The sequence below is a fragment of the Mustela erminea genome, chromosome 18, assembly GCF_009829155.1.
Source record: "Mustela erminea isolate mMusErm1 chromosome 18, mMusErm1.Pri, whole genome shotgun sequence".
NCBI lineage: Eukaryota > Metazoa > Chordata > Mammalia > Carnivora > Mustelidae > Mustela > Mustela erminea.
In genome coordinates this window covers 4,436,307-4,456,259 of record NC_045631.1, presented here as the reverse complement: position 1 = coordinate 4,456,259, position 19,953 = coordinate 4,436,307, and the positions used below count along the sequence as shown (strand labels likewise).

The window sequence follows — 19,953 nt, the reverse complement described above, 5'->3', positions numbered from 1 at the left end:
TGAAAATGAGGTTGAAAATGAACAGAAGCGCAATGTTGAGGCCGTCAAGGGTCTTCGCAAACATGAGAGGAGAGTGAAGGAACTCACTTATCAGGTGACCCACCTTTCCATATTTCTCAGATCTGCTGCTCTCAAGAAAATAAAAATAATGAGGCATTTTCAAACCAACAACACTATTTGCTACCTCTTTCATTTCAGACTGAGGAGGATCGCAAGAATATTCTCAGGCTGCAGGACTTGGTGGACAAATTACAAACCAAAGTTAAAGCTTACAAGAGACAAGCTGAAGAGGCTGTGAGTAGCTTCATAATGAAAGAGAAAAGTTCAGGAGAAGGTCCAGGTTTTGTTGAGCCTGAAGTTTATAGAATTAAAAGCCTTTCTTTAAGGCAAAAGAGTATAAAATTAGGTGTGAAAATGAATATTTGGAATGAAAAAAATTTAACAGTAATTACTAGATCCTTAGAGATCCAAGTGTATTTCTTCTGAGACCTCTTTCAGCAATTTTCCAGACATGTTAGTATAGAAATGTCTTTTGGTTACAACCCACTTCCCTATCTAGAACACTCTACCACTCCTACCCATCTCTAGTGCTCACAGGGGTTGTACAAAGGAGGGCTCTGAAGTCTGATAGATGACTTCACAATAAATCTGCTAGATGACTGTTAGATGACTTCACAATAAATCCATCAGAACATTTCTTTTTCATTTGGCTCCTTTCTCATCTTATTAATTTAGAAACTTTCCTTAAGGTTCTCTGCACCCAATACTATCACCATGCCTACTTTTTAAAGTTTGTCTCATAGATTCAGATTCCTGCTACTCTGATCTCCCTGAGGTCACTGCAGCATCTTAGGTTGGCCAGGAAGGGATTCAAGTGAGAGAGACCGAGCAGGGTCCCTCATGAGCCCACTCATTCAGAGTTAACAATGTGGGATGCCTTGCCCCCAAATAAGTTCATGATCAAATAACAGAACCTTTGCTTTCTCATTTACAAAGTAAATCCAGTAGCTGCTTCTAGTAACAAAGGCGGTGAGAATCAGAAAATGCCAAATTTTCTCATTCTCTGAAATCCATTTCTTTTCTCAGGAGGAACAATCCAATGTCAACCTTGCCAAGTTTCGCAAGATCCAGCATGAGCTGGAGGAGGCGGAGGAACGGGCTGACATTGCTGAGTCCCAGGTCAATAAGCTACGGGTGAAGAGCCGGGAAGTCCACACGAAAGTCATAAGTGAAGAGTAATTCATTATATGCTGAAAGGTGACCAAAGAAATGTGCAAAATGTGAAGTTCTTTGTCACTGTCGCATGTCACTATAGCATCAAGGCAATAAAATCTGCAGAGATTTTTCCAATCTAAAAATACATGTCTCTCTTAATTACAAATTCTGTAGTGCTATGAGAACTGATTCATTTTCAACACTTGTGAAGCTCCTCATGGCGCAATCGGATGATGATGACAAAAGTGAGTGTGGTCAGTGAACCAATGTTAACAGAAGGCAAGTGAAATTCAGCTCTCTGAGAAAATACAAAGTTGGTTAGTGCACCCCGAAATCCATTCAACCAATTCTATTGAGAACCAACTGTGTGTCTGTACAGAAATGGGCACCAGGGATATGACAGTCATCCCTGCCGAGCTCAAGCTAGCAGGAGAGACAGCAATTCAAACATTTCCTAGAAGATGAGTGACACTTACCTGCTGAAAGAGAAATGGAACTGGTCATTCTGAGAAAAGCAGCATGCAGTTTCAAAGTAGTTTGAGCATAGGCCCCACAAACAAGGCCCTCAGATGAGGCCAGAGACAGAAGGGAAGGCCTGCCTGTGAAGGGAACAGCCTCCTGTGGGGTGCTGAGCAATCAGGGTATGTATGGACCTGGTGAGATGCTGACCCATCTCCAGCAGTAGCCCAGAGGGTGGAGCAGGAGAGGAAAAACCAAAGTCTGCAGACTACTGAGGCTATGAAAAATGATCCAGATTAGAAGTGATATTGATGGCAATGAACAAGAATGCAGAACGCAAGCAGGCTTCCAGTACTGGTCCAAGGAAGGGACTGGAAGAGTACTGAGAAGAGTATCAATTTCACGGCCTTCAAACCTCCCAGGTAGCTTGAAACTATGCGTTTTATTTCCTTTTGTGGGAAATTCTCTTCCTCTGAACCCCTCCAAGAAAAGGGACAGAACTTCTTAGGTAATTCCTAATTTCTATGTACAAGTCTACTTACCAAGCCCAAGGAACCTCATTTTTCTCAGTACCATACCTATTTTAAGGAGGGATCAGAAAGGAAATTAACTTATTAATATCAAAAAGAGTGTAACTGAGATTATACCATAGCTATTGCCAGAATGGTGTTTTCTTTGATACTTTTTAAAAGCTTATCATTTGGTTTCATTGTGTAGATATTTTAAAAATAAGATCATAGAATCCCAAATCTTATTCTTTTATGGTGGTGGATATCCCTTCCTAACAAGGTGGCTGCTTCAAGGAATCTCCTTCCACAGTGTGGGAATCCTAATTAGTAATGAGAACCCTGCTTCATGAGAAGAGGATTTAAGAGGGGTGAAAATTAATTAATAAGGAATATTTAACACAGGCCATGATGAAGACTAATGAAATATCCTGCCGAGAGCAAGCATTTATTATCAAATTTTAATTAAACTCTGTAGAGTTAACCTATTGACCTCAAAAGCACAGGGCAATTGCTTTATTACTCTGTCTCCTAACTATTTAAATAATTGCTTATATAGAGAGTTGGGAGTGGATTTCATTATGTAAGGGGGGATTATCCTGGGGTCCCTGATTAAAGCAGCAAGGATTTAAAGTCACGGAAACTCTGATTAATATTCTTTCTCATCGTCCTCACAGATTAGGTGATTTATAGACTTATTTCCTTTCTCACAACAAAGCCACCCAGGAAGATCCAGAAATGCTTATAATACTCTTGTCTTTCCTTTCATTGAGATGTGGGAACTGTTCATAACTTACTGATGCTGGATATGAGGATCCAAATGGGACGCATGCAGACAGGAGACCATCTCCAAGAACAACTCTGAATTAGGATAAAGAGGCAATTTATGTCTGACTCTTCCCAAACAGTAACACTAGGACCTACTGTGATGGGAAGAAACTGAGACTGGAAGGAGACTATGGGCTGTCACAAAGGGCAACCTTGAGATAACCTATAGATAAACATACTTAAAGCATACAAGTAATGAACTAGGCAGAGATGGCCATGCCCTGATATTTTTGGTATACAGCCAGCTATCATTACACTAATAAAATCAAAGAATCTATAATAAGGCCAGATTCTTTATTTCCTTATCTTCTAAGGACTTCAAGACCATGGTTACTGAAAGCAAGTACTAGTATCATTCACATACTGATATTTGAAAATACTATGAATTTCTTTCCTCAACTCAGTTCATAACCAAATATATCAAGAACAAAAGAAATCTTGAAATCCCTCTCTTCTGAAGCATCACCTCCCCTTCTCTATTATTTGTAAATTTCTCACTATGAGACTGAAATCTTTGGCATCCTGAAAGATATTTAACCTCCTATTAAATTCCTAGTAAATATACTTATTTCCACTACATCCTAGCCAACATTAAGGAATAATCAGCTGAGAACGCATCTAAAGAATGAGATCTCTTGAGATCTCTATGCCTGAAGGGAAGGAAAGGGGGAGATGTAAAAAGTACACCTACAAAAGCCATTTGCCTAAACGCAGGCCTGACCCTGGGTATTAAGATGCCTGGCACCCTTCCTCATGAGGCTAGGGATTGTGTGAGCCTCAACATCAGGGGCTTTCAAATTTAGCATGCATCAGAACTATCTAGAGGCCCTGCTAAAACACAGACTGGGGGGCACCACCTCCTGAGCTTCTAACTCAAGAGGTTAGAAGGTATAGGTATAGGCTGGGCCCCAAACATTTGCATTTCTAACAAGTTTCCAGGTGATGATAATGTGGCTAGTCCAGAACCACACTCTGGAAACCACAGTTCTACATTATCACCAATTCTTTCAAAGAGGAATTACACATGATAATCTACAGCCCTGCATTTACATTTATAAATTCAGCTAAACCTCTCCGGGCCCACCATGTAATAAGTACTCAAGAGATATTTGTGGGACACATAATAATTCAAGAAGAATTTAATCTGTGCCAGGCACTGGGCTAGACATTTTACATTTATCACCCCCCAACAATAAATAAATCTTAAAGGAAAGGACATTTAAGTACCTTTTTCTCAGTAATTGACAGAAAAAAGAAATCAGTAAGAAGACTTCTGTTTCCACGAAAATAGAGTTGACCTACTTTTTCCTCCCACTAAGTGCAACTAAAATCCCTGGACATTATATATATAAAACTAACACAAAAGATTCTGAATGGTGGATAGAAGAAGATGGACTAGGTAAGTTCCCTGGGTTTTCTTTTTGCAACATATCCCTCAGACTAAGGAGCTGAAGAAGCAGACAACATAGAAACACCAACAGGCATAGACAAAAAAGCCCCATAAAACACCTACTCTCCCTAGCCAAAGAATAAAATGGACAGCCTAACTAGGTTGGTTTAACATTCAAAACTCAATGTAATTCATTATAGTCACAGAATAAAAGTGAACATTATATGATCATCTCACTAGATGCAGTAAAATGATTTGACAATATCCAGCACCCATTCACAATTTAAAAAAGAAAAACTCTCAGGGCGAATGGGTATCTCAGTCGGTTGAGTGGCTGAGTCTCGATTTCACCTCAGGTCGTGATCTCAGGGTCCTGGGACTGAGCCCTGCATCTGGCTCTGTGCTCAGTGGAGAGTCTGCTAGAGGATTCTCCTTCTCCCTCCCCCTGTCCCCACACCCCCACCCCCACTCATGTGCGCTCTCTCTAAAATAAAATAAATTTTTAAAAATCTCAGCAAACTACCAATAAAAGAGGACTTTCTCAATCTGTGTAACAGGCACCTATTAAAAAAACAGCACAGGGGCATCTGGGTGGCTCAGTAGGTTAAGTAGCTGCCTTCAGCTCAGATCATCATCTCAGGGCCCCAGCAACCTGGGAGCCCTGGGCTCCCTGCTCAACAAGGAGTCTGCTTTTCCCTCTCCCTCTGTCCCTCCCCCTGCTTATGTGTGCTCTCTCTTTCTCTCTCAAATAAATAAAATCTTTACAGAAAACAGCACAACTAAAATATCATGCTTAACAATGAAACAGTGAAGACTTTCTACCTAAGATTGGGACTAAGGAAATGATAATCACTTTGACCATGTCTAGCCAACTACATTGGAGGCCCTAGCTAATGCAATAAGAGGAAAAAAAAAGACAGAGAAATTGGGAAAAAAAAATAAAAGAGGTAAAACTATCTTTATATATAGATGACAAAATTGCATAAAATATTTCAGTAAGTCTACAAAAAACTACTTAATTCAAGAAGTAAACTGAGCATGTGTCAAATTGTAAGGTCAGTATATAAAAATAAGTTTTATTTTTATATTTATATTAACAACAAACAACTGGAAAGTGAAATTCTAAAAATCAGTAATATTTACAATAGCATCAAAGAAATCACAAAATATTCTAGGAATAAACTTAATAAAAACATTTTTTTAAACCTCTACATTGTAAACTATAAATCACTGCTGAGAGAAAGTATAGGATATCTAAAATTATAATACGTGTGTGTGTGTGTGTATATATATATATATATATATATATATATATATATATGGGTTTATGTGTATGTATGGAAAGAAGGGGAAAGAGACACAATTGTTTTGGATTAGAAGACCCAACATCTTAAGTGTGTCAATTCTCTCCAAATTGATACAAATATTTAATGTAACACAAATAAAAATCCCATCAGGCATTTTTTTTTTTGAGAAATTGGCAAGCTAATATTAAATGCATGAGAAAGAAGTAAAAAGTTGAAGGAGTTACTCAATCGTTTTAAAAACTTAAAATAAAGCTACTCTAATTAAGACAGTGTGGTACTAGCATAAAGATAGAAAAAATATAGATTGCTGGAATAGAATAGAGAGGAATAGAGATCTTAAAAATAAATCCACTATAGGGGGCGGAGTCAAGATGGCGGAGAAGTAGCAGGCTGAGACTACTTCAGCTAGCCGGAGATCAGCTAGATAGCTTATCTAAAGATTGCAAACACCTGAAAATCCATCAGCAGATCGAAGAGAAGAAGAACAGCAATTCTGGAAACAGAAAAACAACCTCTTTCTGAAAGGTAGGACCGGCGGAGAAGTGAATCCAAAGCGACGAGAAGATAGACCCCGGGGGGAGGGGCCGGCTCCCAGCAAGGAGCACAAAATCAGGACTTTTAAAAGTCTGTTCCGCTGAGGGACATCGCTCCAGAGGCTAAACCGGTGCGAAGCCGACGTGGGCTCAGCGTGGCCTCAGGTCCCGCAGGGTCACAGAAGGATCGGGGGTGTCTGAGTGTCGCAGACCTTGCGGGTATTGGAACGGGAAAGCCGGCTACAGAGACAGAGCCGACAGTAAGCTCACAGCTCGGGGTTACCTTGAACCGGTCGCAGGCTCGGTGAGCTCGGAGTGCGGCCGGAGGTCAGGCAGACGGGAGTAACTAGGCGCTGTTCTCTGAGGGCGCACTGAGGAGTGGGGCCCTGGGCTCTCGGCTCCTCCGGGCCTCCTGAGGCCACCATTTGTATTCCCGTCCTCCGGAACTCTACGGAAAGCGCTCGGGGAACAAAAGCTCCTGAAAGCAAACCCGAGTGGATTACTCACTCAGGCCCCTGTTAAGGGCGGTGAAATTCCACCTGGGGAAAAGACACTTGAGAATCCCTACAACAGGCCCCTCCCCCAGAAGATCAACAAGAAATCCAGCCGAGACCAAGTTCACCTACCAAGGAGTGCGGTTTCAATACCAAGGAGAGCAGCAGAATTCCAGAGGAGGAGAAAGCAAAGCACGGAACTCATGGCTTTTTCCCTGTGATTTTTTTTAGTCTTGCAGTTAATTTGATTTTTTTCTTTTTCATTTTTTGTTTTTTTTTTCTCGCCTTCTGGTAAATTTTTTTTTAACTTTTACCTTTTTCTTTTTTAACGTTTTTTAACTAGTTTATCCAATATATATATTTTTTCTTTTTTATATTTTTCTTATTTGTTTTCTTTTTTTTAATTCTTTTCTTTTCTTTTTTTTTCTTTTTTCTTTTTTTTTTCTTCCTTTTTGAACCCCTTTTTATCCCCTTTCTACCCCATCACGATTTGGGATCTCTTCTAATTTGGTTAAAGCATATTTTCCTGGGGTTGTTGCCACCCTTTTAGTATTTTACTTGCTCCTTCATATACTCTTATCTGGACAAAATGACAAGACGGAAAAATTCAACACAAAAAAAAGGACAAGAGGCAGTACCGAAGGCTAGGGACCTAATCAATACAGACATTGGTAATATGTCAGATCTAGAGTTCAGAATGACAATTCTCAAGGTTCTAACCGGACTCGAAAAAGGCATGGAAGATATTAGAGAAACCCTCTCGAGAGATATAAAAGCCCTTTCTGGAGAAATAAAAGAACTAAAATCTAACCAAGTTGAAATCAAAAAAGCTATTAATGAGGTGCAATCAAAAATGGAGGCTCTCACTGCTAGGATAAATGAGGCAGAAGAAAGAATTAGTGATACAGAAGACCAAATGACAGAGAATAAAGAAGCTGAGCAAAAGAGGGACAAACAGCTACTGGACCACGAGGGGAGAATTCGAGAGATAAGTGACACCATAAGACGAAACAACATTAGAATAATTGGGATTCCAGAAGAAGAAGAAAGAGAGAGGGGAGCAGAAGGTATACTGGAGAGAATTATTGGGGAGAATTTCCCCAATATGGCAAAGGGAACGAGCATCAAAATTCAGGAGGTTCAGAGAACGCCCCTCAAAATCAATAAGAATAGGCCCACACCCCGTCACCTAATAGTAAAATTTACAAGTCTCAGTGACAAAGAGAAAATCCTGAAAGCAGCCCGGGAAAAGAAGTCTGTAACATACAATGGTAAAAATATTAGATTGGCAGCTGACTTATCCACAGAGACCTGGCAGGCCAGAAAGAGCTGGCATGATATTTTCAGAGCACTAAACGAGAAAAACATGCAGCCAAGAATACTATATCCAGCTAGGCTATCATTGAAAATAGAAGGAGAGATTAAAAGCTTCCAGGACAAACAAAAACTGAAAGAATTTGCAAACACCAAACCAGCTCTACAGGAAATATTGAAAGGGGTCCTCTAAGCAAAGAGAGAGCCTACAAGTGGTAGATCAGAAAGGAACAGAGACCATATACAGTAACAGTCACCTTACAGGCAATACAATGGCACTAAATTCATATCTCTCAATAGTTACCCTGAATGTTAATGGGCTAAATGCCCCTGTCAAAAGACACAGGGTATCAGAATGGATAAAAAAACAAAACCCATCCATATGTTGCCTCCAAGAAACTCATTTTAAGCCCGAAGACACCTCCAGATTTAAAGTGAGGGGGTGGAAAAGAATTTACCATGCTAATGGACATCAGAAGAAAGCAGGAGTGGCAATCCTTATATCAGATCAATTAGATTTTAAGCCAAAGACTATAATAAGAGATGAGGAAGGACACTATATCATACTCAAAGGGTCTGTCCAACAAGAAGATTTAACAATTTTAAATATCTATGCCCCCAACGTGGGAGCAGCCAACTATATAAACCAATTAATAACAAAATCAAAGAAACACATCAACAATAATACAATAATAGTAGGGGACTTTAACACTCCCCTCACTGAAATGGACAGATCATCTAAGCAAAAGATCAGCAAGGAAATAAAGGCCTTAAATGACACACTGGACCAGATGGACATCACAGATATATTCAGAATATTTCATCCCAAAGCAACAGACTACACATTCTTCTCTAGTGCACATGGAACATTCTCCAGAATAGATCACATCCTCGGTCCTAAATCAGGACTCAACCGGTATCAAAAGATTGGGATCATTCCCTGCATATTTTCAGACCACAATGCTCTAAAGCTAGAACTCAACCACAAAAGGAAGTTTGGAAAGAACCCAAATACATGGAGACTAAACAGCATCCTTCTAAAGAATGAATGGGTCAACCAGGAAATTAAAGAAGAATTGAAAAAAATCATGGAAACAAATGATAATGAAAATACAACGGTTCAAAATCTGTGGGACACAACAAAGGCAGTCCTGAGAGGAAAATATATAGCGGTACAAACCTTTCTCAAGAAACAAGAAAGGTCTCAGGTACACAACCTAACCCTACACCTAAAGGAGCTGGAGAAAGAACAAGAAAGAAACCCTAAGCCCAGCAGGAGAAGAGAAATCATAAAGATCAGAGCAGAAATCAATGAAATAGAAACCAAAAAAACAATAGAACAAATCAACGAAACTAGGAGCTGGTTCTTTGAAAGAATTAATAAAATTGATAAACCCCTGGCCCGACTTATCAAAAAGAAAAGAGAAAGGACCCAAATAAATAAAATCATGAATGAAAGAGGAGAGATCACAACTAACACCAAAGAAATACAAACTATTATAAGAACATACTATGAGCAACTCTACGCCAATAAATTTGACAATCTGGAAGAAATGGATGCATTCCTAGAAACATATAAACTACCACAACTGAACCAGGAAGAAATAGAAAGCCTGAACAGACCCATAACCAGTAAGGAGATTGAAACAGTCATTAAAAATCTCCAAACAAACAAAAGCCCAGGACCAGACGGCTTCCCGGGGGAATTCTACCAAACATTTAAAGAAGAACTAATTCCTATTCTCCTGAAACTGTTCCAAAAAATAGAAATGGAAGGAAAACTTCCAAACTCATTTTATGAGGCCAGCATCACCTTGATCCCAAAACCAGACAAGGATCCCATCAAAAAAGAGAGCTATAGACCGATATCCTTGATGAACACAGATGCGAAAATACTCAACAAAATACTAGCCAATAGGATTCAACAGTACATTAAAAGGATTATTCACCACGACCAAGTGGGATTTATTCCAGGGCTGCAAGGTTGGTTCAACATCCGCAAATCAGTCAATGTGATACAACACATTAATAAAAGAAAGAACAAGAACCATATGATACTCTCAATAGATGCTGAAAAAGCATTTAACAAAGTATAGCATCCCTTCCTGATCAAAACTCTTCAAAGTGTAGGGATAGAGGGCACATACCTCAATATCATCAAAGCCATCTATAAAAAACCCACCGCAAATATCATTCTCAATGGAGAAAAACTGAAAGCTTTTCCGCTAAGGTCAGGAACACGGCAGGGATGTCCATTATCACCACTGCTATTCAACATAGTACTAGAGGTCCTAGCCTCAGCAATCAGACAACAAAAGGAAATTAAAGGCATCCAAATCGGCAAAGAAGAAGTCAAATTATCACTCTTCGCAGATGATATGATACTATATGTGGAAAACCCAAAAGACTCCACTCCAAAACTGCTAGAACTTGTAGAGGAATTCAGTAAAGTGTCAGGATATAAAATCAATGCACAGAAATCAGTTGCATTTCTCTACACCAACAGCAAGACAGAAGAAAGAGAAATTAAGGAGTCAATCGCATTTACAATTGCACCCAAAACCATAAGATACCTAGGAATAAACCTAACCAAAGAGACACAGAATCTATACTCAGAAAACTATAAAGTACTCATGAAAGAAATTGAGGAAGACACAAAGAAATGGAAAAATGTTCCATGCTCCTGGATTGGAAGAATAAATATTGTGAAAATGTCTATGCTACCTAAAGCAATCTACACATTTAATGCAATTCCTATCAAAGTACCATCCATCTTTTTCAAAGAAATGGAACAAATAATGCTAAAATTTATATGGAACCAGAAAAGACCTCGAATAGCCAAAGGGATATTGAAAAAGAAAGCCAACGTTGGTGGCATCACAATTCCGGACTTCAAGCTCTATTACAAAGCTGTCGTCATCAAGACAGCATGGTACTGGCACAAAAACAGACACCTAGATCAATGGAACAGAATAGAGAGCCCAGAAATAGACCCTCAACTTTATGGTCAACTAATCTTCGACAAAGCAGGAAAGAATGTCCAATGGAAAAAAGACAGCCTCTTCAATAAATGGTGCTGGGAAAATTGGACAGCCACATGCAGAAAAATGAAATTGGACCATTTCCTTACACCACACAGAAAAATAGACTCAAAATGGATGAAGGACCTCAATGTGCGAAAGGAATCCATCAAAATCCTTGAGGAGAACACAGGCAGCAACCTCTTTGACCTCTGCCGCAGCAACATCTTCCTAGGAACAACGCCAAAGGCAAGGGAAGCAAGGGCAAAAATGAACTATTGGGATTTCATCAAGATCAAAAGCTTTTGCACAGCAAAGGAAACAGTTAACAAAATCAAAAGACAACTGACAGAATGGGAGAAGATATTTGCAAACGACATATCAGATAAAGGACTAGTGTCCAGAATCTATAAAGAACTTAGCAAACTCAACACCCAAAGAACAAATAATCCAATCAAGAAATGGGCAGAGGACATGAACAGACATTTCTGCAAAGAAGACATCCAGATGATCAACAGACACATGAAAAAGTGCTCCATATCACTCGGCATCAGGGAAATACAAATCAAAACCACAATGAGATATCACCCCACACCAGTCAGAATGGCTAAAATCAACAAGTCAGGAAATGACAGATGCTGGCGAGGATGCGGAGAAAGGGGAACCCTCCTACACTGTTGGTGGGAATGCAAGCTGGTGCAGCCACTCTGGAAAACAGCATGGAGGTTCCTCAAAATGTTGAAAATAGAACTGCCCTATGACCCAGCAATTGCACTATTGGGTATTTACCCTAAAGATACAAACGTAGTGATCCAAAGGGGCACATGCACCCGAATGTTTATAGCAGCAATGTCCACAATAGCCAAATTATGGAAAGAACCTAGATGTCCATCAACAGATGAATGGATCAAGAAGATGTGGTATATATACACAATGGAATACTATGCAGCCATCAAAAGAAATGAAATCTTGCCTTTTGCGACAACATGGATGGAACTAGAGCGTATCATGCTTAGCGAAATAAGTCAAGCAGAGAAAGACAACTATCATATGATCTCCCTGATATGAGGAAGTGGTGATGCAACATGGGGGCTTAAGTGGGTAGGAGAAGAATAAATGAAACAAGATGGGATTGGGAGGGAGACCAACCATAAGTGACTTTTAATCTCACAAAACAAACTGAGGGTTGCTGGGGGGAGGGGGTTTGGGAGAAGGGGGTGGGATTATGGACATTGGGGAGGGTATGTGCTTTGGTGAGTGCTGTGAAGTGTGTAAACCTAGTGATTCACAGACCTGTACCCCTGGGGATAGAGTATTATGCCTCCATCAGAAAGGATGAATACCCAACTTTTGTAGCAACATGGACGGGACTGGAAGAGATTATGCTGAGTGAAATAAGTCAAGCAGAGAGAGTCAATTATCATATGGTTTCACTTATTTGTGGAGCATAACAAATAGCATGGAGGACATGGGGACTTAGAGTGGAGAAGGGAGTTGGGGGAAATTGGAAGGGGAGGTGAACCATGAGAGACTATGGACTCTGAAAAACAATCTGAGGGTTTTGAAGGGACGGGGGGTGGGAGGTTGGGGTACCAGGTGGTGGGTATTATAGAGGGCACGGATTGCATGGAGCACGGGGTGTGGTGCAAAAATAATGAATACTGTTATGCTGGAAATAAAAAAAATAAATAAAAAAAAAGAAGTGAAAATTAGTTCTTAGAGAAGCAAAACAAATCTTAGGTACTATAATACTTGTGCCTCTTCCCTCTCCCTGCCAAGCATGACCCTACCTGGAAAAAAAAACTTATTACTTAATTTCTCTTGTTAGGGAGAAATTAATTAAATCTAAATGTATTTAATTAAAATACTTGCTTAGTGTTTCATTTCTTAGCAAGAATTAAACTTAATTAATGAATTTAATTCAGTTAATTTTTCTCTTCAGGGGGCAGTAATGAAAAAAAAAGGCTAAAAACACAAACACTCTTAGGGCACCTGGATGGCTCAGTCAGTTAAGTGCCTGACTCTCTTAGCTCAGGTGTTGATCTCACCAGCATGAATTAGAGCCCCATGCTGGGCTCCACAATGGGTGTGGAGTCTACCTAAAAACAAACAAACAACAACAACAACAACAAAAACTCAAAAACTGAGCCATGCAGGGAAAAGAAAAAAGACTATATGGGCTAAAGAATTAGGTAGACACTTCACCTAAAGAAAATACATAAATGGCAAATAAGCACATGAAAGAGCAACCAAAATCATTATTCATTAAGGAAATCAAAATTAAAACCACATGGGATACCACATTACACTCAGGCGGATGGCCGTAAGCAAAGGGAAAGGACAACACAAGTGTAGGTGAGAATGTAAAGAAACTAGAACCCTCATATTATTGGTGGAAGTGTAAAATGTACAGCCACCATGGAAAAGAATCTGGCAGTTTCTTAAAAAGTTGCACCACCTAGCAATTCAACTCCTAGTTATTTACGTAAAAGAAATGAAAACAAATGTCCATACAATAACTTGTATGGAACATTATTAACAGCATTATTCATGGCAGCCAAAAATGGAAATGGTTCAAATGTCCATCAGCTGGTAAACAGATGAACATGACGTTATGCATCCATACGAGGGGCTCACACTTGGCAATAAAAATGATCAAACGACTGATATAAGCAACAACATGCATGAAGTCCAAAACAGGCCAAGGGAAAGGAGCCTACACAAGAGAAGGTACACTGTACAATTTCATTTACAGGAAATTTCTAGAAAAGCCAAAACTACAGAGACAGAAAACAGGTAAGTGTTTGCTTGCGGCCTGGGGCTGGAATGGGACCTGAATGCGGATGGGCGCCAAGGAACATTCTGAGTTGATTAAAGTGCTGATAAAAATGGACTATGGTGATGTTGTATAACTGCATAAATTTACTAAAACCCATCGAACTATACTTAAAATGGGTGATTTTTAAGGTATATAAAATTCTACCTGAATAAAGGTGTTAAAGAAGAGGAGGAGAACTGACCCATGTACAAAACCACAAAAGAAGTATCAACTATTTCTATAACAATAAACAACAACTTCCGACTACAGAAGTGACAGTCACTATTCATCTCGCAAAAAATAAGTAAAATAAAAAGCTACAGCAAAAAATTGGGGAAAACCCCAAATTTTGTCTATAATAGAATATTATCATATAGGAGCACCTGGGTGGCTCAGTTGATTAAGCATCTGCATTCGACTCAGGTCATGATCCTGGAGTCTTGGGATCAAGCCCAACATCAGACTCCCCAACCCTTCAAGGAGCCTGCTTCCCATTCTCTCTTTGCCTGCCACTCCCCCTGCTTGTGTGCTCTCTCTCTCTATCGGATAAACAAATAATTTTTTTTGAAAGTATTATCATACAGTGTAATACTGCACAGTAAAGAAAATAAACTACAGTTACATGTAACTTCATGAGGCAAAAAACACCACACAATAATGCCGGGTAAAAGAAGAGAGATACTAAACAATAAATAAAGTTGTATTTATATGAAATTCAAAAACAGGCAGGAAAATGTGTATGTATTATTTACAGATGCATACACAAATAATAAACTATACAGAAAAGCAGAGAAATGATTCTCATAAAAGCAAAAATCACAATTACCTTTAGGTGAGGGAAATCAGAGTTATAATGAGGAGGGTCCTGAAAGGTTTCTGGGGCGCTGATAATATTCTTACCTGGATGCTATCTGAATTTTCTTATTACTTACACACACAAAGAGAAACAGAAACATACATGTACAAAAAACATCCCTCATTCCTACTGGGTCTACCAGGAAATAAGCTGAGCACACATACACACACACACATACAATGAAAAGAATTAACAGCTAAAAAAGAACCCTTCCTCCGATGCCTAAATTTATTCATCTGAAAATCTAAAAACCAAATGTACCTTAGACAATTTGGGGATTGAAATGGAAATGGAAATTTTAAAGTAAGTATAACTGAAGGACAAACAGAGTACCACCTATCAACCTGTGGGATGAATTCAGCCAAAGTAGTTACCAAAGAAAAATTTATAACCACAAATAAACTTGTAAGATCATATGAAAGAATGAAAATAAATGAAACTTTCAATTTAAGATGTTGAATACAGACCAGTAAAATAAGCCTAAAGAAATAAAAGAAAGGAATGGATGAGATTAAAAGCAAATACAGGGGCGCCTGGGTGGCTCAGTGGGTTAAGCCGCTGCCTTTGGCTCAGGTCATGATCTCAGGGTCCTGGGATCAAGCCCCGCATCGGGTTCTCTGCTCAGCATGGAACCTGCTTCTTCCTCTCTCTCTGCCTGCCTCTCTGCTACTTGTGATCTCTGTCAAATAAATAAATAAAATATTTTAAAAAAAAAAAAAAAGCAAATACAAAGTAGGAGAAACAGGAGGGAAAAAAGTTATTCGGCAAAACTAAATTTAAAAGACCAACACAAAAGACAAAACTTTAGCAAATACGATTTGGAATAAAAAGAACAAAATTAAACTATGTAGAAGAGGAATAAGAATACAATGGAACCGTTTAGGAGGTTTTCAATTATAAAAAGATAGGCACAACAAAAGTCAAAATATCGGGATGCCTGGGTGGCTCAGTGGGTAAAGCCTCTGCCTTCAGCTCAGGTCATGATCTCAGGGTGCTGGGATCGAGCCCCACATCGGGCTCTCTGGTTGGCGAGGAGCCTGCTTCCCCCCAGCCCCACCTGCCTCTCTGCCTACTTGTGATCTCCCTCTCAAGTAAATAAATAAAATCTTTTAAGAAAACTATTACAAGAGTAAGTAAAAGATTCCTTTTCCAAAGAGGCTATGAAGGAACTGTACCAAATGTTTGCAGAACAGAGTACTCATATTCTAAACACAATTCTGCAGAAAATAGAAAGAGGAAGCTACTTATTATTATACAAGACCTAGCACGATGCTGATATCAAAACCAGAAGAGGACAACATAAGAAAAGAAAACCATGTCATAGTCCCATAATGAACTCAGATGCAGAAATCCCACATAAAAAAAAAAAATTAGTACACTTGATCAGCAGAAAATTAAACAATGTTATTTCTATAGGTTTCATTTCATGAATTTTAGCAGTACAAGTGAGAAAATCTCCTACAAAATTCTCTACCTTTATAAATTTGAGGAGAAAAAAATCTCAATAGATGCAGAAGAAAAATCCAATGCATTTTTTAAATTTTTTGTTCAATCCAATGCATTTTTAAAGACACAATTCACCATTTAAATAGAAGTTCAGTGGTTTTCATAGATTCACAAAGTTTCACAATCATTATCTAATTTCAGAACATTTGGTCACCTCAAAAAGAAATCCCATTACAGCCACTCCCCAGTCTCCCCTCTCCAGACCATCCTCCTCTACTTTCTGTCTCCATGGATTTGCCTGTTGTTGACACTTGATAGGTAAGGGATCGTCAAATATAAGTGCACTATGTCTGTCACTTCAGCACAATCTTTTTGAGGTTCAAGGTTCATCCATGCTGTAACATGTATCAGTACTTGACTCCCGTTCCGGCTGAAGATTACTCCCTCAAGTAGATAGACCACATTTCATTTATCCGTTTGCCTGTTGGTAAACATCTGGATTGTTTCTGCTTTTTTGGCTATTATGGATGATGGTGCTATGAATACCTGTGTATGAAATTTTGTGTAAGTGTATGTTTTCAATTCTCTTCGTCAAGTATCCAGGAATGAAGCAGTTTAATTCATGTATATGATTAAAATCACTGGCAAACTAGATATAAAGTATACAGTAAATATCACACTTGAAATGTCAGAGGCAACCCAATTAACGCCAGGAACAAAATAAGGATAATTTACCTTTTCTAGGGTATAAGTAACCTAGTGTTATTATTCAGCATTGTCCTAAGTGTCTCAGAAAATGCAATTAGAAAAAGAAAATGAATAACACAAAAGTTATAAAAGAAGACACAAAATTGTGATTATTTGTACATACTACATCAAAACCCCAAGAGAATCACATAAACCGTCAGAAGTGACAAGGAAGCTCTGCAAGGGGGTCAAATGAAAGATACCAGTAAAAACAACTTTCCAAAAAACCACATATCTGTTAAGGACTGAGTTTGTATGCAACAGAAAATCTAAATAAATGGTGCCTTATTAATATCAGTGGTTCATTTTCTTCTTCACATATTAAAAGTCATCTCACAAATGTCAACACTGTCTCTGAAATTTTCTTATCTTTCTTTCAAGGCTACAGCTCCACCATTACATCTGTGTTCTCCACCAAAATGGGGTGAGAAGGGAAAGGGACAGATAGTTACCAGTGGACTCTGCTCCCTTTTCTGGAAGTCCCACCCAGCAACTCCTGCTCACACTTCCTCATTAGCCAAAACAGTGTCACATGGCTGCCCTACACTGCAAGGCATCTGGGAAATGAAGGAAGGTGGCATACGACTGCCACAGACAGACCTGAGGTTCGGTGCCACATGCCAACAATAAACCAAGTAGGATGGATAATCAAGAAAATAATTCCATTTGCCATAGCAACAAAACACTAAAAATGTATACAAAAGAATGTTAGAATTGTCAAAGACAAGTTTTAAATAAGTGAATAATTAGGGATAATGTGCCCTACCAGATATCAAAGCATATGTGCTTTCGGCTCAGAAACAATGGTACAAAGTACAGAATTCAGAAACATTACATTCACACACACATACATACAGCTAGATTACACAAATACAGCTAGTTTACAACTGTCAATATCTATTTTTAAAGCATTAGACTGGAAATGCAGAAGAACATATTTATGACCCTGAATTCTTCAATTAGAGAAGGCCTTCTTTTAAAATATGCAAAAAAACCAGCAAAAATACAAATGAAAAGTATTTGTAACTTTGACTACATTAAAATTTTAAAACTTCCCTAAGACTGAAATGCCAAAACAAAGTTAAGATCACTATTAGACCAGGAGAAACCTCTGGAATTTGTACAAAAAAGAAATGATTATAATCTAGAACAAAGAGAATTCTACATAAAAATTTTTAAATGAGTGATATCAAAATAATCCAGGAAATAGAGTAGTGGGTTGGAGTATATACAAAACAAGACTGACTATGAGCTGATAATTAGTAATACTGGATGACAACTACAATGGGTTCATACACAATTTTCTCTATTTTCGTGTATGTTCTAAATTGTTGCTTATTTTGGTTTATGTATTAAGATGCAAAATTATCTTAAGAGTACAGAATGAAAAAAAAACCAAGTTGGTAAATATGTAAACTATGATACTATCTCTAACATATTTTAAACATCTCATTATGTATTTCCTATGGGCTAATCTCCTTAGGCCAATTTCATTAATTTATGTTTTCCCAAATATAACTTAGTTAAGGGCACAGAAAAGGTCTGGACTATTACACACCAACCTGGTGTAACTGGTCACCTCTGGAGAGAAGGGAGCTACCTCCATTGTGAGTTCATCAAAGGAGAATTCTAGCCTCACGTCCAAGGCTTTAATTTTTCATGTAATTCAAATGCAAGAGATTATAGGACTACACATATTTATCAAAATTCATAGAAACAGAACCGTTCTGTGTCCTGTCTGTGACAGTGGCTACAAGAATCCGTTCATGTGTAAAAACTAGAACCATGCAACAGAGAAAGGGAATTTTACTGTCAAGGTCAAAAGTGTTTTAAATAGCACCAAAAAATCTCATACAATTGCCGACTAAAGAGTGAATTTTTGCTGCATATAAATTAAACCCCAAAGTACTAAAAAGGAAAGATCTTAATTTTTTAAAAACAATCATACAATACTCTATTTAAAAAAGGTGCAAATTATATCACTGATATGAAAATTACCTTCAATATAATTTTTAAGTAGATTACAGGACATATAGGTACTATAATCACGTATATAGCATGATGCCACTTAGACATCTTTATCTTATTTTATCTGTGCATACTGGGATTATAGACAATTTTTCTCTCTGCTTAATTGTGGGGTTTTTTTTTTTCCCTGCAATGAAGGCATACGATTCTGTATTGAACTAATGTTCTTCACTGTTGAGGGGGTGGGCACTGGGCCGATGGTGGGGGCGCAGAGGAGACTCTCCTCCCTCCTAGGCGCTGCTGCCAAAGGCCAGACTCCAATGGTGAGCCTTAGAAGTGCCCCAGGGGGATGAAGTGCAGGCCTCCTGTGGAAACAAATAAAGAGAAGAGGATACGGTCCGACAGCAATGTGTCGCTGAGAATCAGATCCCTGGGTTACCACAGGTATGTGTAGAAGAGTTTGCCAGCTCGAATATAGCTCATGGGAACGGACTCTGAGGCCCCACCAGGCACGGTCAAAGATCACCTTCCCAGCATACTAGAAAGCATTCTCTGCCGGCAGATTGGTCCCTGTCAAATTATTTATAGGAGATTGGTTCACATACTCAAAATGATATGAATACTTCTAATTATATCCAAACATGCCAAATGTCAGTACGAATTATGCCGAGGGTCATGTTGCCAAATGCCCTCCCTGACAAAAGTGAGAGGCCGCGGCGTCAGCACACTCATGCCTACATAAGCACGGGGGCCCCGCCTGCCACATCTCCACCGAGAACCAGAGGTGAGTGATGGGAACCTTGGGGCTGAAAGGACCCCCAGGGACAGGAAGAGCTGACCCGGTGGCCCACCTCTGGGCATGAAACTGTCCCTCCCCAGTCTGATTTTTATCTCCACAGAGCTGAGCTTTAGAGCAGGGCAATATAATTCTGTCACTGTTTTACCGGAATGTCAGAGCTTCGCTAATAAGAGACCTGTCGTTTTACAGTGTCAGCCACTTCTGAACCTGTGATTCATCTGGAACTCCCAAGGTAAGCCTCTGCTTTCTGGGC

General features: G+C 39.0%; 2 protein-coding genes and 1 long non-coding RNA gene across 3 annotated transcripts in view; 2 read left to right on the top strand and 1 right to left on the bottom strand.

The window, feature by feature from the left end:
- The first annotated feature begins 32 nt into the window (after positions 1-32).
- LOC116577892 (myosin-8-like) lies at positions 33-1,286 on the top strand. Its single transcript, XM_032321682.1, has 3 exons — positions 33-50; positions 199-294; positions 1,087-1,286. Exons 1-3 carry the CDS (start codon positions 33-35, stop codon positions 1,237-1,239), a joined length of 267 nt encoding a protein of 88 aa, XP_032177573.1. The 3' UTR covers positions 1,240-1,286.
- Positions 1,287-17,598: 16,312 nt separating this feature from the next.
- The window catches only part of LOC116577374, a 35,854-nt gene continuing 33,499 nt past the window's right edge, over positions 17,599-19,953 (bottom strand). The window contains exon 6 of the long non-coding RNA XR_004280496.1: positions 17,599-19,266. This is a non-coding gene — a long non-coding RNA (uncharacterized LOC116577374). The remainder of the gene's footprint in view (positions 19,267-19,953) is intronic.
- Positions 19,888-19,953, top strand: part of MYH8 (myosin heavy chain 8) — a 28,972-nt gene continuing 28,906 nt past the window's right edge. Inside the window, exon 1 of the mRNA XM_032320456.1 lies at positions 19,888-19,932. The gene's annotated coding sequence lies outside the window, so the exon portion shown is untranslated. The remainder of the gene's footprint in view (positions 19,933-19,953) is intronic.

Bases quoted from the DNA above. Each gene is read 5' to 3' on its own strand.
- LOC116577892 (XM_032321682.1), top strand. The intron at 295-1,086 runs GTGAGTAGCTTC...TTCTTTTCTCAG, and splicing joins AGAGACAAGCTGAAGAGGCT to GAGGAACAATCCAATGTCAA.